We start from the raw sequence: 14,365 nt of genomic DNA on the forward strand, positions 1-14,365 counted from the left end.
TAATTTTAATGAGTAATTTTGTAAAATAACACAAATGAATCAAATAAAATTTAAATGCGCACGTCGGGATTTGAACTCGCAAACTCTAGCTATATATAAAAAAAGCAAATGACAAAAACTTACATTTGAACGATCACATTAAAAACAATGTCACAACGTTCTACATTTAAAAGCTCCAGTAATGGCATTTTTCCGATAAGTTTTCTATCTATATTTTTTTCCATAAAAGATAGTCGGAATGAGTCGCCTTCTGAAACCAACAAACCATCTCCCACATTGTATTATGTACTTTTGAAAAGGTGATTATTTCGGGACAGTTGAAATGAACACAAAAAACCAATCTAAGAAAGGGTTGCATCATTAACAGGTCGATTCATTCGCACCCTCTACTTGCGATATAATTAACGTAAGAATAATATTTTCTACTAGTGAGTGCATTTGAATGGATAATTTGCATCGTTTGAGAGTCATAAAATCTTTATCTTTTTATCTCGGAGTTCTCAGTACTTGATAGCAGGCAAAGCGGATCGTTGGCATTTGTGTAATTTGATTTCTAGGAACAGCTTTATCAATAGGAGTTGAAAAATGAAACCTAAATGCACGTAGAACACCCGCCAAGCTGATTTTATTTTCATTTTGTCGTCTGGAAACATGATTCTGTTCGTGAAAATCAAAACGACTGAAATTTTTCTTCATTGCTTCACACATACAATATTATAACATGTATTTGTAAAATGGCGTGGGAATATGCTTTGTTCATGAATCACACCACAGAAACAAGTATCTTCCTGGTGAAAGACCTGCATTCAGAATCGAAACGCGCGTTGCTTGAAATGACTTTCACACATTTCACATTATTACTCACCAATCAGTCGATTACACATTTAGGGAAATGAACATAATAAAATCGGCGACATTTATTTCTTAAAATTAGCGCATTATAAACATGCACTCAAAAATTATTTTTCCATAATGTAACTTTATATACGCAATATGGACATGTTGAAATGAAATGATGATATTTCTCATTGTTCTTTTTTTGTTATTTTTGGTTGTGATACACAAAATAATTGTATGTTATTTTAAAGTTTAAAACTACTATTATGTAATGATATTATTTTTCTTACTTTTGTACTCTATTATATGTTTATTTATAAAAGGCAGTATAGCCGTTTATGTATTTAAAATTTTAAAAAATAAAATTAAAAAATTAAAATTTAAAAATTTAAATTAAAATTTAAAAATTTAAATTAAAATTTAAAAATTTAAATTAAAATTAAAAAATTTAAAATTTATCTAGGTGTTTCCCAACCATCTCGTTCCCTTCCCCATCCTTCTTTTTCACCACATACCCCAATCGGGAAGACCATAGTCCTACTGGATCTGGACAGTTGGAAGCAGTTGGAACTCTTACGCCATATTCACATTAAAAATAGTATTAATTTTAATGTTCAAAGGTGAGATGAACAATTATATACCATTTTAACTCATCGAATGGATTTCAATTGAAAACTTGAATGGACTTATAATTATTAAATTCTGTCTTAGACAACAAGACTTTACGGCTTTTGTTCAATCATCACTGTTTTAAGCACTCTATAATCATGAAACTAGCAAGCGATGATAATCGTATTCTAATAATTATAATACCTTTATCGACAGTATTGGGCGATTCATGTTCTAAATGGTGATAAAGTGGTAGCAAACTTATAAATAAACCATCAATACTACTCCCACATGTCAAGATCAACATTCCACAGTTGTGAGCAGGTCCTTGACTCGTTGGGCAAATTGCGCTCATAATGGATCCGTACGTACATCCGACTGATTATTTCCCACAACCGTAAACAAATATTTCAAGCATTTTTGATAAATCTGAAATATATACGTAATTGAAATGATGCATCATTGATCTATCGGTACTTTCCTGCTACCCGAAGAGCTCAATTTTCAATAGCTAATTTATTTAGTTTAGAGATTGTAGAGCTTTTAACTAATAAGTTGAACATCCAAAAAAACAACCCGTTATTGGCTGACAGATTACGCAATACGCATCATGGCTTGACCTATTTCAGCAGATAGCTCGCCGTACAATGCTAATGGGAATGTCACAGGCTGTATCTTGGACTATAAGCATAGTTATTTTTACCATAATTTTTACTGAATATTGAACATTTCTAACGAGGAACTGGAGTCGACAACTTTACCAAATGTCGATCAGGCAGGACTGACATTTATTTCGTATATTAACAGCTGTAATGTCATCCGATTTTAGAGAAATGCGTGAATGTCCTCATGTGTGACAACAAGTCTATCTGCTGAGTTTCTGCTCGATCGGGTGTCGGGAAAAGGGTCGATTTCTGCTTTCAAGATTTGTATTCATTCATTTCCAAATTAAAAATGATTTTTTAAAATTGGTTAAAAATAGACTTATCACGGTAAAATACTTTCTTTACGCGGAATAAAATAAGTCTTATTTTATTGCAATTACCCTCATTATAACTAAGCATCAAAGACCAGAGATGCACCTGTACTAATTTTATCTACAAATAAGTATGAGCCGTAGGCATGCAGTTCACAAGACGACAACAGAAGGATAGCAAAAACGGTTCCATGATATTCCATCAAAATGATAACTAAACATTTATAGGGTTTTCCAATAAGAGGTGTTATTTTTAATAGCCCGTTATTTCGGTAGATGTTACTTTTGAAGCCGTCATTTTTTGACATTTGACAATTAAAAACTACGCCATTAATAAAAATGGAACGATACTCGCTTCAACAACGCATTAAAATTATTAAAATTCACTTGCGTGAATCAAATGCAAATCATCTTGAGTGATGAGTCCCATTTCCACCTCGGTGGCTTCGTCAACAAGCAAAATTGGGGTTCGGAAAACCCAAGAGTTATTGTTGAAAAGCCTCTTTATCCTCAACGTGTGACTGTTTGGTGCGGTTTATGGTCCGGCGGAGTCATTGAACCTTACTTTTTCGAAAATGAGGCTGGAGCAACAGTTACGGTGATTGGATTGCGCTATCGAGAGATGATTAATGACTTTTTATGGCCGGAATTGGTTGGTATTGATCTGGACAACGTTTACTTTCAACAAGACGGCGCTAAAGGCGACGTACGTTATAATATCCGCGTTCGTAGATGGCGTTAATTTAATTATAATTAATCTTTTTCCAAGTTATGCATTAAAATTATTAGACGAATTACTTGTTTGCGTCCGTCACAAGCAAATATGAATGAGTAGTTTTGTCCGTATTAAAACTCAAATGTTTCAAATAAGGCATGCAAGTACAATTTTGGATTGAATCGTTGATATAATATTGTATTTGTATGCCTTTCTAGAAAGAAATGAGTTTTTATACGGACAAAACTCTTGATTCATATTCATATTACGTAACAAATAATTCGTCTTAATATTTTTAAGTGATATTATTAAATTAGCGCCATCTATGAAAGAGCAGATTATGAAATATTTTATGTTACCCTTAATAGAAGATACAGTACTTAAAATATGTACTGTAGATACCACAAGAAAATAAAAATAAATTATTCCTTCGAGAATGCATGCAAAGCTTTACTGCCTCTCAGGACGGCGAGCCAATGTTATGAGTGCTTGAAGCCGTCTTATAAATTAATAAACTGTTTCTATTGAATGTTTCTGAGTAAGTATGTTGTTCAACGAGTAAACAGTTTCGCGGTGGAGAAGTAATCGCAGTGATGCTATGTTTATTTTTAGCGCTTATTATGGAGATATCTAATGATTTGCTCTGACAAGCCGACAGTGAGTCCTGAGTCAGGCAGTCAAGTGCGAATCATAATATAAATTACACGATGGGCAATGCGCGTGGACACTCGTTGCGCTTGGCGCTTGATAATGAAATAATAAGAACATACCCTGACAACAAGTGGTCGGTCAAAGCTCACGAATTGTTACATTTCTACTAAGAACACAATTGCTTTTGATTTCTTCTCCAATTATTTAAACTGTTTAATTGTAACACCGAAAATCTATTTATAAATACTTCTGTCTTCGTGTGTCAAATGTCAAGTGAATTTTGTGGCCTTCATTTGATTTTAGATTTTTCTACTCGACTGACGACAGACTGTCGCTTGATTTCGCAGCTAAGCCTTATGAGTGGTCGCTTCTTTTTCACCTGATTCCTGTGAATTTTCTCCATTCATAAATTAAATCAGAAATGTAAAAGTAGCGCCACACAACAGGTAATGTAAGTTATTTTGCAATACCAAGAGTACCGAATTTCCCAATATAAAATATTAAAATTAATTTTCTAATGTTTATTATTGTCAACCACGTTTTAGGTAGGTATTCTTTATCATAAATCACACAAAATATCATAAACAAAAAATGCAAGTGAATTCTACCATGATTTTTTTTAGTTTTTTACCTGATAATTTACAGAACATTAACAATTTAACACACTTTTGAAAAGTGATATAAAGTCACGAAAATTGATGCGAAAAACTAAGTTTAAAAGGTCCACGTTAGGTTAGGTTTATTGGCTTTTTTTTTCATCACTTTAATTACATTATTTGTTTGTTGTTGATTTGTTATCGTCCTGAGTTTTCATGGAAGCGTTTTCACAATCATGAAGAAATTTCGATTTTTTATAACATTTCTCTTCATCTTTCATTCTCTCGTGCAGCAGCAAATTTGGTGGACCACGTCTTGGACGCCCCTGACTCAAACGATATAAATGGACTGGTCAAAATAACACAACATACCAATCTTCATATTTGCACGCAAAATATATAATACACGCACTGTGCGTTTTCCGGTGATATCAGGGCTCGCCGCACGAATACCAAGCAATATTGCAAAACATGTATCTAACAACGAATATTCATAAGCCAAACAAGATCCGGACACAGGGTTTTGTCTTCGCCCAGATGCAACAACTTGCATCCAGTTAATGTGTTTAAAATAACTATGCGGTTTTGTTCAGCCGGTGGCCACTTGACCAAAGTGCGCGGCCGCCTTCATAGGCGCGGTTTGACGCAGTGTTAATGACAAGACCTTATTATTTATTTGCTGAGATTTATTGGTAGATCGGAATGCGGCACGGCTACAGGCCGGTGCCCCTGAACCAAATTCCAGGAGTACACGCCAATTGAGTAATGTTTATTTATATACTCCCCAATTCCTTACCTAGCATCCTGTTATAGAATATTACCTCATTCTTCATTAATGCGTCAACATGTAATGGTTCTTTAATTTCTTACTTAATTTTATGTCGGTTTATTCATATTCAACCCATCGAAGAACAATAACTTTTTTTATAATCAAAATGAAGTCATTTTGTCGAGCATGAAACTATTGTGATTGGTGAGTTTCAAAAAAGACACTTAAACTAAAAAAAAACAGCAAAAATAGTTCTCGCAAACTAGGTGTCAAAAATAATAAATAGAAGTAGATCATATGTTATAAATATATGATTTTATTTAGGTCGCTACGAGAATTATTAATCATTCTACGATATGTTATTATGATGCATTTAGTCCAACACTATCAGCAAATTGTTTACATGCCGTTCATGAACTACTCTCAATTTAGCGGTACATAGGGGAACTTAAATTCAACTTGCAAACGATTGATTTACGTTGAAATAAACAAAAAAATGTTCGTAAATAAACTAATTATTACTATTTGTAGCCAACCAAATTTTTTCAAAGATATGATTGATGATATTGAAACAGTGGGTAGGGTAAGGTTTTCTTTTTTAACAATTACAATTAATTAACAAAAAAATACAAAAGTTGCCTCTAAAATCAACCAAATTTTAATTATTTAATGGCATCTCTTTTATTATTAAAAACGCAAATAACTTAAGTAGCACATATCCGCACGAAATGGTTCAATGATATTTCATAAAAATGACAAATAAACACATGTTTAAAAGGTGATATAGAGTCATTAAAAGTAATGAAACAAAAACTAAGTTAAATAGTTATCTATGTCCTAGTTTTTATTTCACCACTTTTCATGACTTTATATCACTTTTTACTGTCATTTTGATGAGATATAGACCGATAGACATATACCGTTGCGGACTTTTCTGTGGACCTTTTTAATATTTACAATTCCGTTGTACATTATGTTGATAAGTATTATTATATTTCATAAGGTTTAGAGAGTGTAGCCATTTAAGCGCCCGAAAATATATTTTTTACTACTTGATTATAATCATTGACTTTTCACTAATTTCTATAAATATAATATACGTGTGTTATATATATATAAATAAATCCTCCGGAAAAAATCTCAAAATGATAATGAAATCCCTCTTAAAAACAGTTACGTAATTTAGATGAACTAAGCGCACACACGATAGCAGATAGCGACTTTATACTTTTTTATACATTAAAAGGTTAACATTTTTTTAAATAAGACGAATCAGGAAAATAATCGGTTTCTCTTAACTTTTGGCACTCTATTCTGGAGCATCAAGATTTCGCATTACTGCGTCAGAAGCATTTTCAAGGCATGTTAAAAATTACGCAAAGTAACTCTTAAATGCGTGGCGATAAAATGTTACCGGATAATATGAAAAAGGAAATGACATAGTGGCCGCAGCGATCGTCGCGAGGCGCTCGGAATGGTGGCTTCATCGCCCTTAAAGATATGAAGTGTTTGCCGTCAGGGGTGGCAAGCGCTTTGTCACTCGATTAGGGCTCAAAGGTGACTCCCTCGGGGCAGGGGCGGGGAGGCTGCGATTCTCATCCGTTTCCTTTTTGTTTTAATGGAAGTGGAAGCCGTGTAGAACCAAAGAGAGCAAGAAAACTAAACGGATGATTGTTTGTTTGCTGCGAATGAGAACCGGATTTTATTAACGGTGATGAAGTAATAATCTTTTATCGTGCTTTATGTATATTCTGGATCTGTAGCTGTAGATTTAAAGTTGAAAATATATATTTTTTAACTACTATTTTCTTTAAATGAACGTTTTGCGAATCTTTTAAGGACACCGAATCCCATGATTATGAATTATTGCATGAAATAAGCAATGCATTATTTTTTTCTTTTAACCACGTCACTAAATTCAAACCAAGTACAAATAGAGTACAGGACTGGGTGCGACCGTCAAATTGCTGTTATTTTACCGGTAGATACATATCACCGTTAAAGATAGTATAATCACTGTTTATTTAATATGTTGCGGCAAAAAACATACAAATCAGGAGTAACAACGAATGTCAACAATATTCGCCGCCATTTGCAAACTGTCGCTACTCGATGGCACTGACTTTATCACGTGACACAACACACTTCCGAACAGGCCAATGTATGTATTTAAGGCCAATGTATGAATGTATTTTATGTTACCTACTCACCTTCATACATACCTACGATATAAAAGGGTTTTATAATATTTCTCTGTTAAACGCTATCGTTAAGATTCTAAACATATTGTCGTCATAATGTAAAAATGTTTCTCGTTCGCTCTACATAAATGCACAACCGCAAAACTGATTATAAATCCTTGTTGTCGCGGAGTGTATCAGGCGTGGGGGAGAGGGTGGTTTGGGTATTACCCCCCTGAAACCCTGATCTGTACTCGCGTTCGGAGAGCGGGGGATGTGAATGGCTGAAGATGGAATCAGTGGCGTATTTACACCCACTCGAGCCGCTACTAGACTATATATAGTCCCGATCAACAAGGATCTGCCCGGCCAGGGAGCAAGGAAGCGTCCTGCAGCGGTGCGGGGAGGTTTACCAACCGCCCGGGAACAAAAAAGGGCATTCGGAATGCGAAATCAAACATTGCCTTCATCGTGTTTTTGTAACTTTCTAGATCAATTTTATTTTCACTATACAATCTTATTCACCAAATTATGTCCTATACTATCAGGGGTTGGCTCTCATAAAGGCAATTTACAAGTTTCACGGAATCAAGCTATGTTGTTAAATGTTTTAAAGAAGTTTGTACCGATTGTATGTGGGTATATCATAAAAAATACTAATTTCGGTTGTGAGTCTGCCTATAACTCTGTTTAAATGAAATATTTGAAGCTTTCAAAATTATTAAATCCAAAATTTATTAAATTTAATTCAAAATTTTTAGTTTAAAAACTAAAAAAAATACGTTTGAAATGTGCATTTCTTACGTTTACATTTTTGGAAGATTTACTCTAACTAACTAATTTTATTGTAAGTTTTACCAACGAGGTTCGTGTGATAGGTAAATTTATGAAAGAAAATTTACAGAACATGCATTTGTTTTTAAATGGCAATGATTCTGAGCCAAATATTTTATAAATGCTTTCAGCTTCACAAATTCAACAATTACAATATTCCGCGTTTTTTCTCGTTCTGTCTGCGTTAGTATAATATGCATGAGTTTACATAATATGAATGTTCTTTGCTAGTATTCATTGTTGTGTGTGGTAAGTAAATGCATTAAACATATTTCTACCATTATCATTCAATGTGCATCATCCTTGTAGGTACCGACTTCTAAATAATCAGCCCAAATTTAATTATAGCATTACATTGGTATTTGTTTAAATCAATGCTTAGTGTTGGAATTCACGATATGATATAATGTGGAGGTTAGAGTATCGATATACCCTTTGTGGATATAATTCATTTAAATTTTATCGTTTGAATTGGTGATGAAATTACAAGGAATCATTCGAATGGATTTAGCGTCGGAATAATCGAAATACATTACAATTCGAATGATATCTCTAAATAACTACACGAATAAGTAGGTACCCACCGCGTACACATTTGCGTGCGAGCCGAAACGCGAGCCGAGCTTCGAATTATGAGAAAGGAACGAAGCAACCACATGCGGCGTTTCGGGCCATTTGCTGTTGCTTCGTTCCTTTCCCATAATTAAAGGCTCGGCTCGCAAATATATACGCAGAATTAGGGTGCGTATAAGGGAAAGGGACAAAGCATCGGCGCAAAGCATTCGCGGTTCGGCTCGCCGAATTTTCGTCCTGTTTATACGTAGCATAAAAAGATCGGAATCCTATATTTTCTGTCAATTTTTATTTATTTATTTTTAAATCGAAATGGGTTGTATCGAGTTATTATGTAATTTAAAAAGAATTAGGATCTGAAATTTAAACGATCAAACATCTATCGATACACATTGATCCGATCAAATTTTTTCCACAACAATATCGAAGAAGTAACCCTAAAAGATAAATGTATTTATACTATTTATTACGATTAATTCCCTGGTTATATTTATGTCATTTGGAATAAACAGCTACCTATGATAAAATAAAATATAAACGCTTATCCGATTACCATAAAACGTAGGTAATCAGGTTAACCTTGTTGAGACAACTAACAATAATAACAATGTAATATAATACAATATAAGGTGTTTTATTCTATAAAAGTCCAATCAGGATCTCTCGTCTTACCGGTACAAGGGTCTTAACCAACTTGACCATAGGCACCTATTTATTAAACGTCATATTTGTCGATCTCATATTTCAAATTCAGAATTAACAATATCAGCTTCAACAATTTTTCCCCTATTTTTGGAATCTAAAAATAATGTCAACGCCGTTCAACTACCCGATAACTATTATAAATAATGGTTCTCAACAGAGTGGAAATCAACACTCCTTTGAAATGTGATATAAAGTCGTTAACTCTTCAGGCTAATTTGTTCGTTTTTGGGAACAAACGGCTACTACCCGAAACAGTTCGTTGTGTCTTCCTCGCCGCCATAGTTAGACATATGAACTAAATGGTCTTAGAAAGAGAAAACACCAAGCTTTATATTCAAATACAAAAGTTAACCCCAGAATAATATAAATGTACACCTATATGAAACCAAAATTTCCGACCACAAATTGGGAAAAATTAATTAAACTTATTAGTTTAGACTAAAAAACGTAAGATGAGCCATTTTTATTACTTTTTTATGTTTGATTTCAAAATTACAAAATATAAAAATTAATTATTTTTTTTACAATATTACATCTTGACACTGTTGAGATATCCGGTTATCATAAAAAATACGCCGATATTTTTACTAATTGAAAGTTAAAGCACAAATCCAACTCTAAAATTTGGCTGTATTCGTTCGTCACACTCAGTGGTCCTTAAATATCATTTCCATTGAGCTACGGAACAAAAAAGTATGTATAGAATTTATTTGAAAGTAATCAAACGAGATGTCATGTTGGGGAGTATATACCTACATAGTATTGTAATAATCTACTTAAGTACCTACTATTTTTAGTGTAGGTAAGATTAAGTATGAATCTAAACACACGTACGTACTTCTTTAAATGCATAGGTGGTTTCACTATACTCATTTTAACGACGAGGAATGTTCGAATCTCAGTCGGCGGCGTTAGATAAATGGGTATTTATATTCATGATGATATTCGGTTAAAAATAACTACATTATAACGTAGGTAACTGTAGGTAACTACAATATAATCGATGTAATATAATGTTAGTCGATGGTGGGTACCTTATCAATGATTTTCTATCTGAAATCAATATTTTTCGGAGAATTAATTAGAACATTTTACACTTTGTCTAAAGAACCTTTTACACCGTGCATGAAGAACATTTTACACCATGCATGAAGAACATTTTACACCATGTATAAAGAACATTTTACACCATGTATGAATAACATTTTACATCGTGTAAAAAGAACATCTTACACCATGTATAAAGAAAATTTTACACCATGTACGAAGACCATTTTACACCATGTATAAAGAACATTTTACACCATGTACGAAGACCATTTTACACCATGTATAAAGAACATTTTACACCATGTACGAAGACCATTTTACACCATGTATAAAGAACATTTTACACCATGTACGAAGACCATTTTACACCATGTATAAAGAACATTTTACACCATGTACGAAGACCATTTTACACCATGTACAAAGAAAATTTTACACCATGTATAAAGATAGACCAGCAATTTACTACTCGGATTCAACCGAGATTTGAGTAGAGAAATGCGTAACAAGTCAGTCGAATTGTCTAGCTTTGGATGCAATGGATATTTCAAATCTCCAATGCTCACAGCGAAAACGTTGGTACTAAGGATGGGTTGTTTTACGGAATTCGAACAATTCATTAAATTTGAAAATTAAAATTCAAGTTCTGTGAAAGTTATTATCGAGATCTGTTATTATTTCATCTTGGGCCGGTTGATTCACAGTACCTACTTGGATAGTAACAGATCTTTGATCGGACTTTCACAGAACTTGACTATTAACTTTGAATGAAACAACTCGTCCTAACAGTTAAGAGTGTGTATTTTCTACTATTTATAGAACAAGATGAAAGTACATTTTTTCCTATTTCTTTATTCGAATATCTAAGTTTTTTTCTGCACGTATTTTTTTCTCATGGCCAACTACACTCAACAGAGGAGGTCCTTAAAACAAGTGCAAGGATTCTAAAAAAATGTAAAACTACGGTAAGTATTTCCCACAATACATAATAATATGTTTTCGTTGTTGGATTATAATAACACCAAGCTTGGCCTGTAAAATGAAATATGTAATTCATTGCATCTTGCAGCTGTAAAGTGTAACATACAATATGGAATATTGTACTCGTAAATATATGAAAGTGGGTATCAGCGGTCAGATGAGATTGATAGCGTTCCCGCAATTCACGTAAAAACGATTCCAATAATCAAATCCGTATTATTTGTGTTATTATTTCGCCACCAAAATGATCATTTGAATAATGCTGCACAAATGTTCGCGTTCCGCACATTTCGCGCATTTCGGATGCGGTTACCAGATTTCCATATTCAGGAGCGTTAGTTATTGAATATATCATACAATTTTCTCGTTTTTCCGAACACGTTTTCATATTTGCAGTTAACCGAGGAGAAAATCCCAGCATTGGGACGGGACGGCGATCCAACGCGGGTCGGTTTGGTTAGCGATTATTTCTTGTTTGCCGGTTTCTCAAAGATTGTTCCCATGATTGTTCCCACGATGTTCTTGATTTCGAAGATTTACACTGTCCTCGTATTGGAAGCGATAAGAACAAAAAATGATATTGAATTATCCCAAAAAAATATTTTTTTGATTTACTTGTACTTATATCTTACAAATTAGATACAATTTTAAAGTAAAAATCCCCACGTCTACGGCCACGTGGTATTTTTTTAACAACGCTCGATTGTTTATTTGCCATTAAAATCTTCACTAATAAGTTGTACACAATAAACATGGGTATACGCATCTGAAATAAAAGAAAAAGCACTCACCACCGCAATCTCGCTCGTCAGCGCCATCTATGCAGTCGGGCATTCCGTCGCAGCGCTTGCTGCCGTGCACGCAGCGAGAGACGTCGCAAACCATCTCGTCCTTTTGGCAATCTGTTGGCATTTCAACAAAGCATGTTATAGCCGAGGCGCAAACCAATCTCGTGAACTTTGTTAGTAGAATAATGTTGCTTGCAAGAGGTGAAACCAAGAACTGTTTTTATTGATGCAAATTTTCATCTTTATTATAATAGTTCGTGATTTCAGCGTTGTAAGTATAGTGCTTCTTATTTCCGAACTCACGATTGATAACGATAACAAATAGGTTTATATTCAATTTCTTAGTGATTTTTTAAAATATTGATCGATACAAAACTGACAAGCAACCATATTATGACTACCCAGTGCAGATAGGTTTTAAGAAATATGAAGGATTGATATAAATTTTTTATGAGGCTTAATTATTATTTTTTAGCACACAATGAATATATGAAAGCAAAAAGTAGCAAAGGCACAATGCAGTATATTGGGCCCAGAAAAATAAGTGTTTTGTTTTAATTAGTAAGTATAAATATAAACAGGGACAGCTGCAAAAACACAAACGGTAATCACTTCAAAAATGTTATCACACCAAGCACTAACATAATAAAAATAGACTTATGAAACTTATGGATGAAATATAAATAAAATTGATGTTCCAGGCTGAAAAAAAAGTGCAAAGCTAAAGTAATTAATGACCTTACATATTTATGCAGGTAGCATTCTTATGAATCAAGTAAAGAAATATATATGTTTCCTGTTGGAACTTCACCAATATCATGCTAAAAATAATGGTAATATATGTAATGTACTTGATAGAATGGTGCATGAAGAAGAAAGAGAGAATGTTTAAGATTTGGCAATTATTGATTAGTCAAGTTTAGTGCAAATGGAAAGAACATCCAGTGGTTAGAAGCCCCAAAGTCATCAAGACTGTTTCTCCACCTTGGTCGCATTCGGCCTCATCGTCTCCCTCGGGACAGTCCGGGATTCCATCGCACCATTGGCTTCTGCAGATGTACTCGGAGCTATCAGCGCAGTATATCTGGTCTTCAGGACTGCAATGAGGTGCTTCAGCTTCAGGGTATGAAGTTGGCTGTTGAGGAGCGATTGTTTCTCTCTCCCAATCATCAGGGATCGGTTCTTCCGTTGGCTCCACGGTCATTTCATATTCAGGAGTTTCAAGATCTTCAGTAGTTTCGGCTGTATATTTTACTGTGGTATGGTCTTCATAATCATTTTCTTCAAATTCGGTTGTAATTTCCTGGTCGCCACGGTTCGGTGGCGTTGACTCCGTGACTTCAGTGGCTGGTGGAACGGTTCCCAGTTCTGCAGTTTCAACCTCGTTTGGACCACCTCGATCTTTCATTGGAAATATGCACAATTTATTATGAAATTCAGTATTTCCTACCTATGCCTTGACTAAAATTTGATTATTTATAACTATGTATTTATACTATTTATATATTTACAAATACTACACAAGAAAAGAATATAAAAAACAAATATCTTTACTTTGTTTACTAGGTCAAAGTCAAAGATGTCAAAAATAACATACTATACAAAAATAATATACTGTACAGAAATAATATATTATAGAGAAATAATATATTATAAAGAATATTTGGTTTAAAAAAAACTAAAGATGGTGATAACATACCGAAAATAATATTTACGGAATTTTTTTTATCGCAGGTGTTTCTTTTGAAATGTATTTAGTTTCCATAATTTTAATTTAATATCTTTGATGTGTACACACAGTGTCCGGAAACTCGTAGTAAAACCGAGAAACTGGTGAATCTACAATACATTTGGAGTCAATGTCGTAGTATTACTTTTTTGATTTGAGCTTTCATTTTTAAGTAAATCGAGCCCGAATATTGATTTTTTTATATAAAATTTTAAAAGAAATTGGATGCTAGAGATTAATATCAGCTGTTTAATGTATTTTAAAGTACGTCAAAGTATAGGCTCGGCTCTATAAGTCTTTAAACCTTTTCATTGTCAAAAAAAATTAATTCATTTTAATAAAAATAGAAGATCTCAAATAAAAAAATAGATT

The 14,365-nt window shown here is 33.6% G+C and overlaps 1 protein-coding gene across 4 annotated transcripts in view; it reads right to left on the bottom strand.

The window, feature by feature from the left end:
- trol (terribly reduced optic lobes) overlaps positions 1 to 14,365 on the bottom strand; it is a 298,108-nt gene that overhangs the window by 162,961 nt on the left and 120,782 nt on the right. For all 4 annotated transcript variants that reach the window (XM_089645754.1, XM_089645753.1, XM_089645752.1 and 1 more), the window contains exons 9-10: positions 13,249 to 13,665; positions 12,268 to 12,378 (exon numbers count right to left, since the gene is read on the bottom strand). In XM_089645754.1, coding sequence (XP_089501880.1) covers positions 12,268 to 12,378; positions 13,249 to 13,665 — 528 coding nt within the window. The remainder of the gene's footprint in view (positions 1 to 12,267; positions 12,379 to 13,248; positions 13,666 to 14,365) is intronic.

The sequence above is a fragment of the Hesperophylax consimilis genome, chromosome 23, assembly GCF_061612785.1.
Source record: "Hesperophylax consimilis isolate HC1 chromosome 23, BYU_Hcon_1.0, whole genome shotgun sequence".
Lineage (NCBI taxonomy): Eukaryota > Metazoa > Arthropoda > Insecta > Trichoptera > Limnephilidae > Hesperophylax > Hesperophylax consimilis.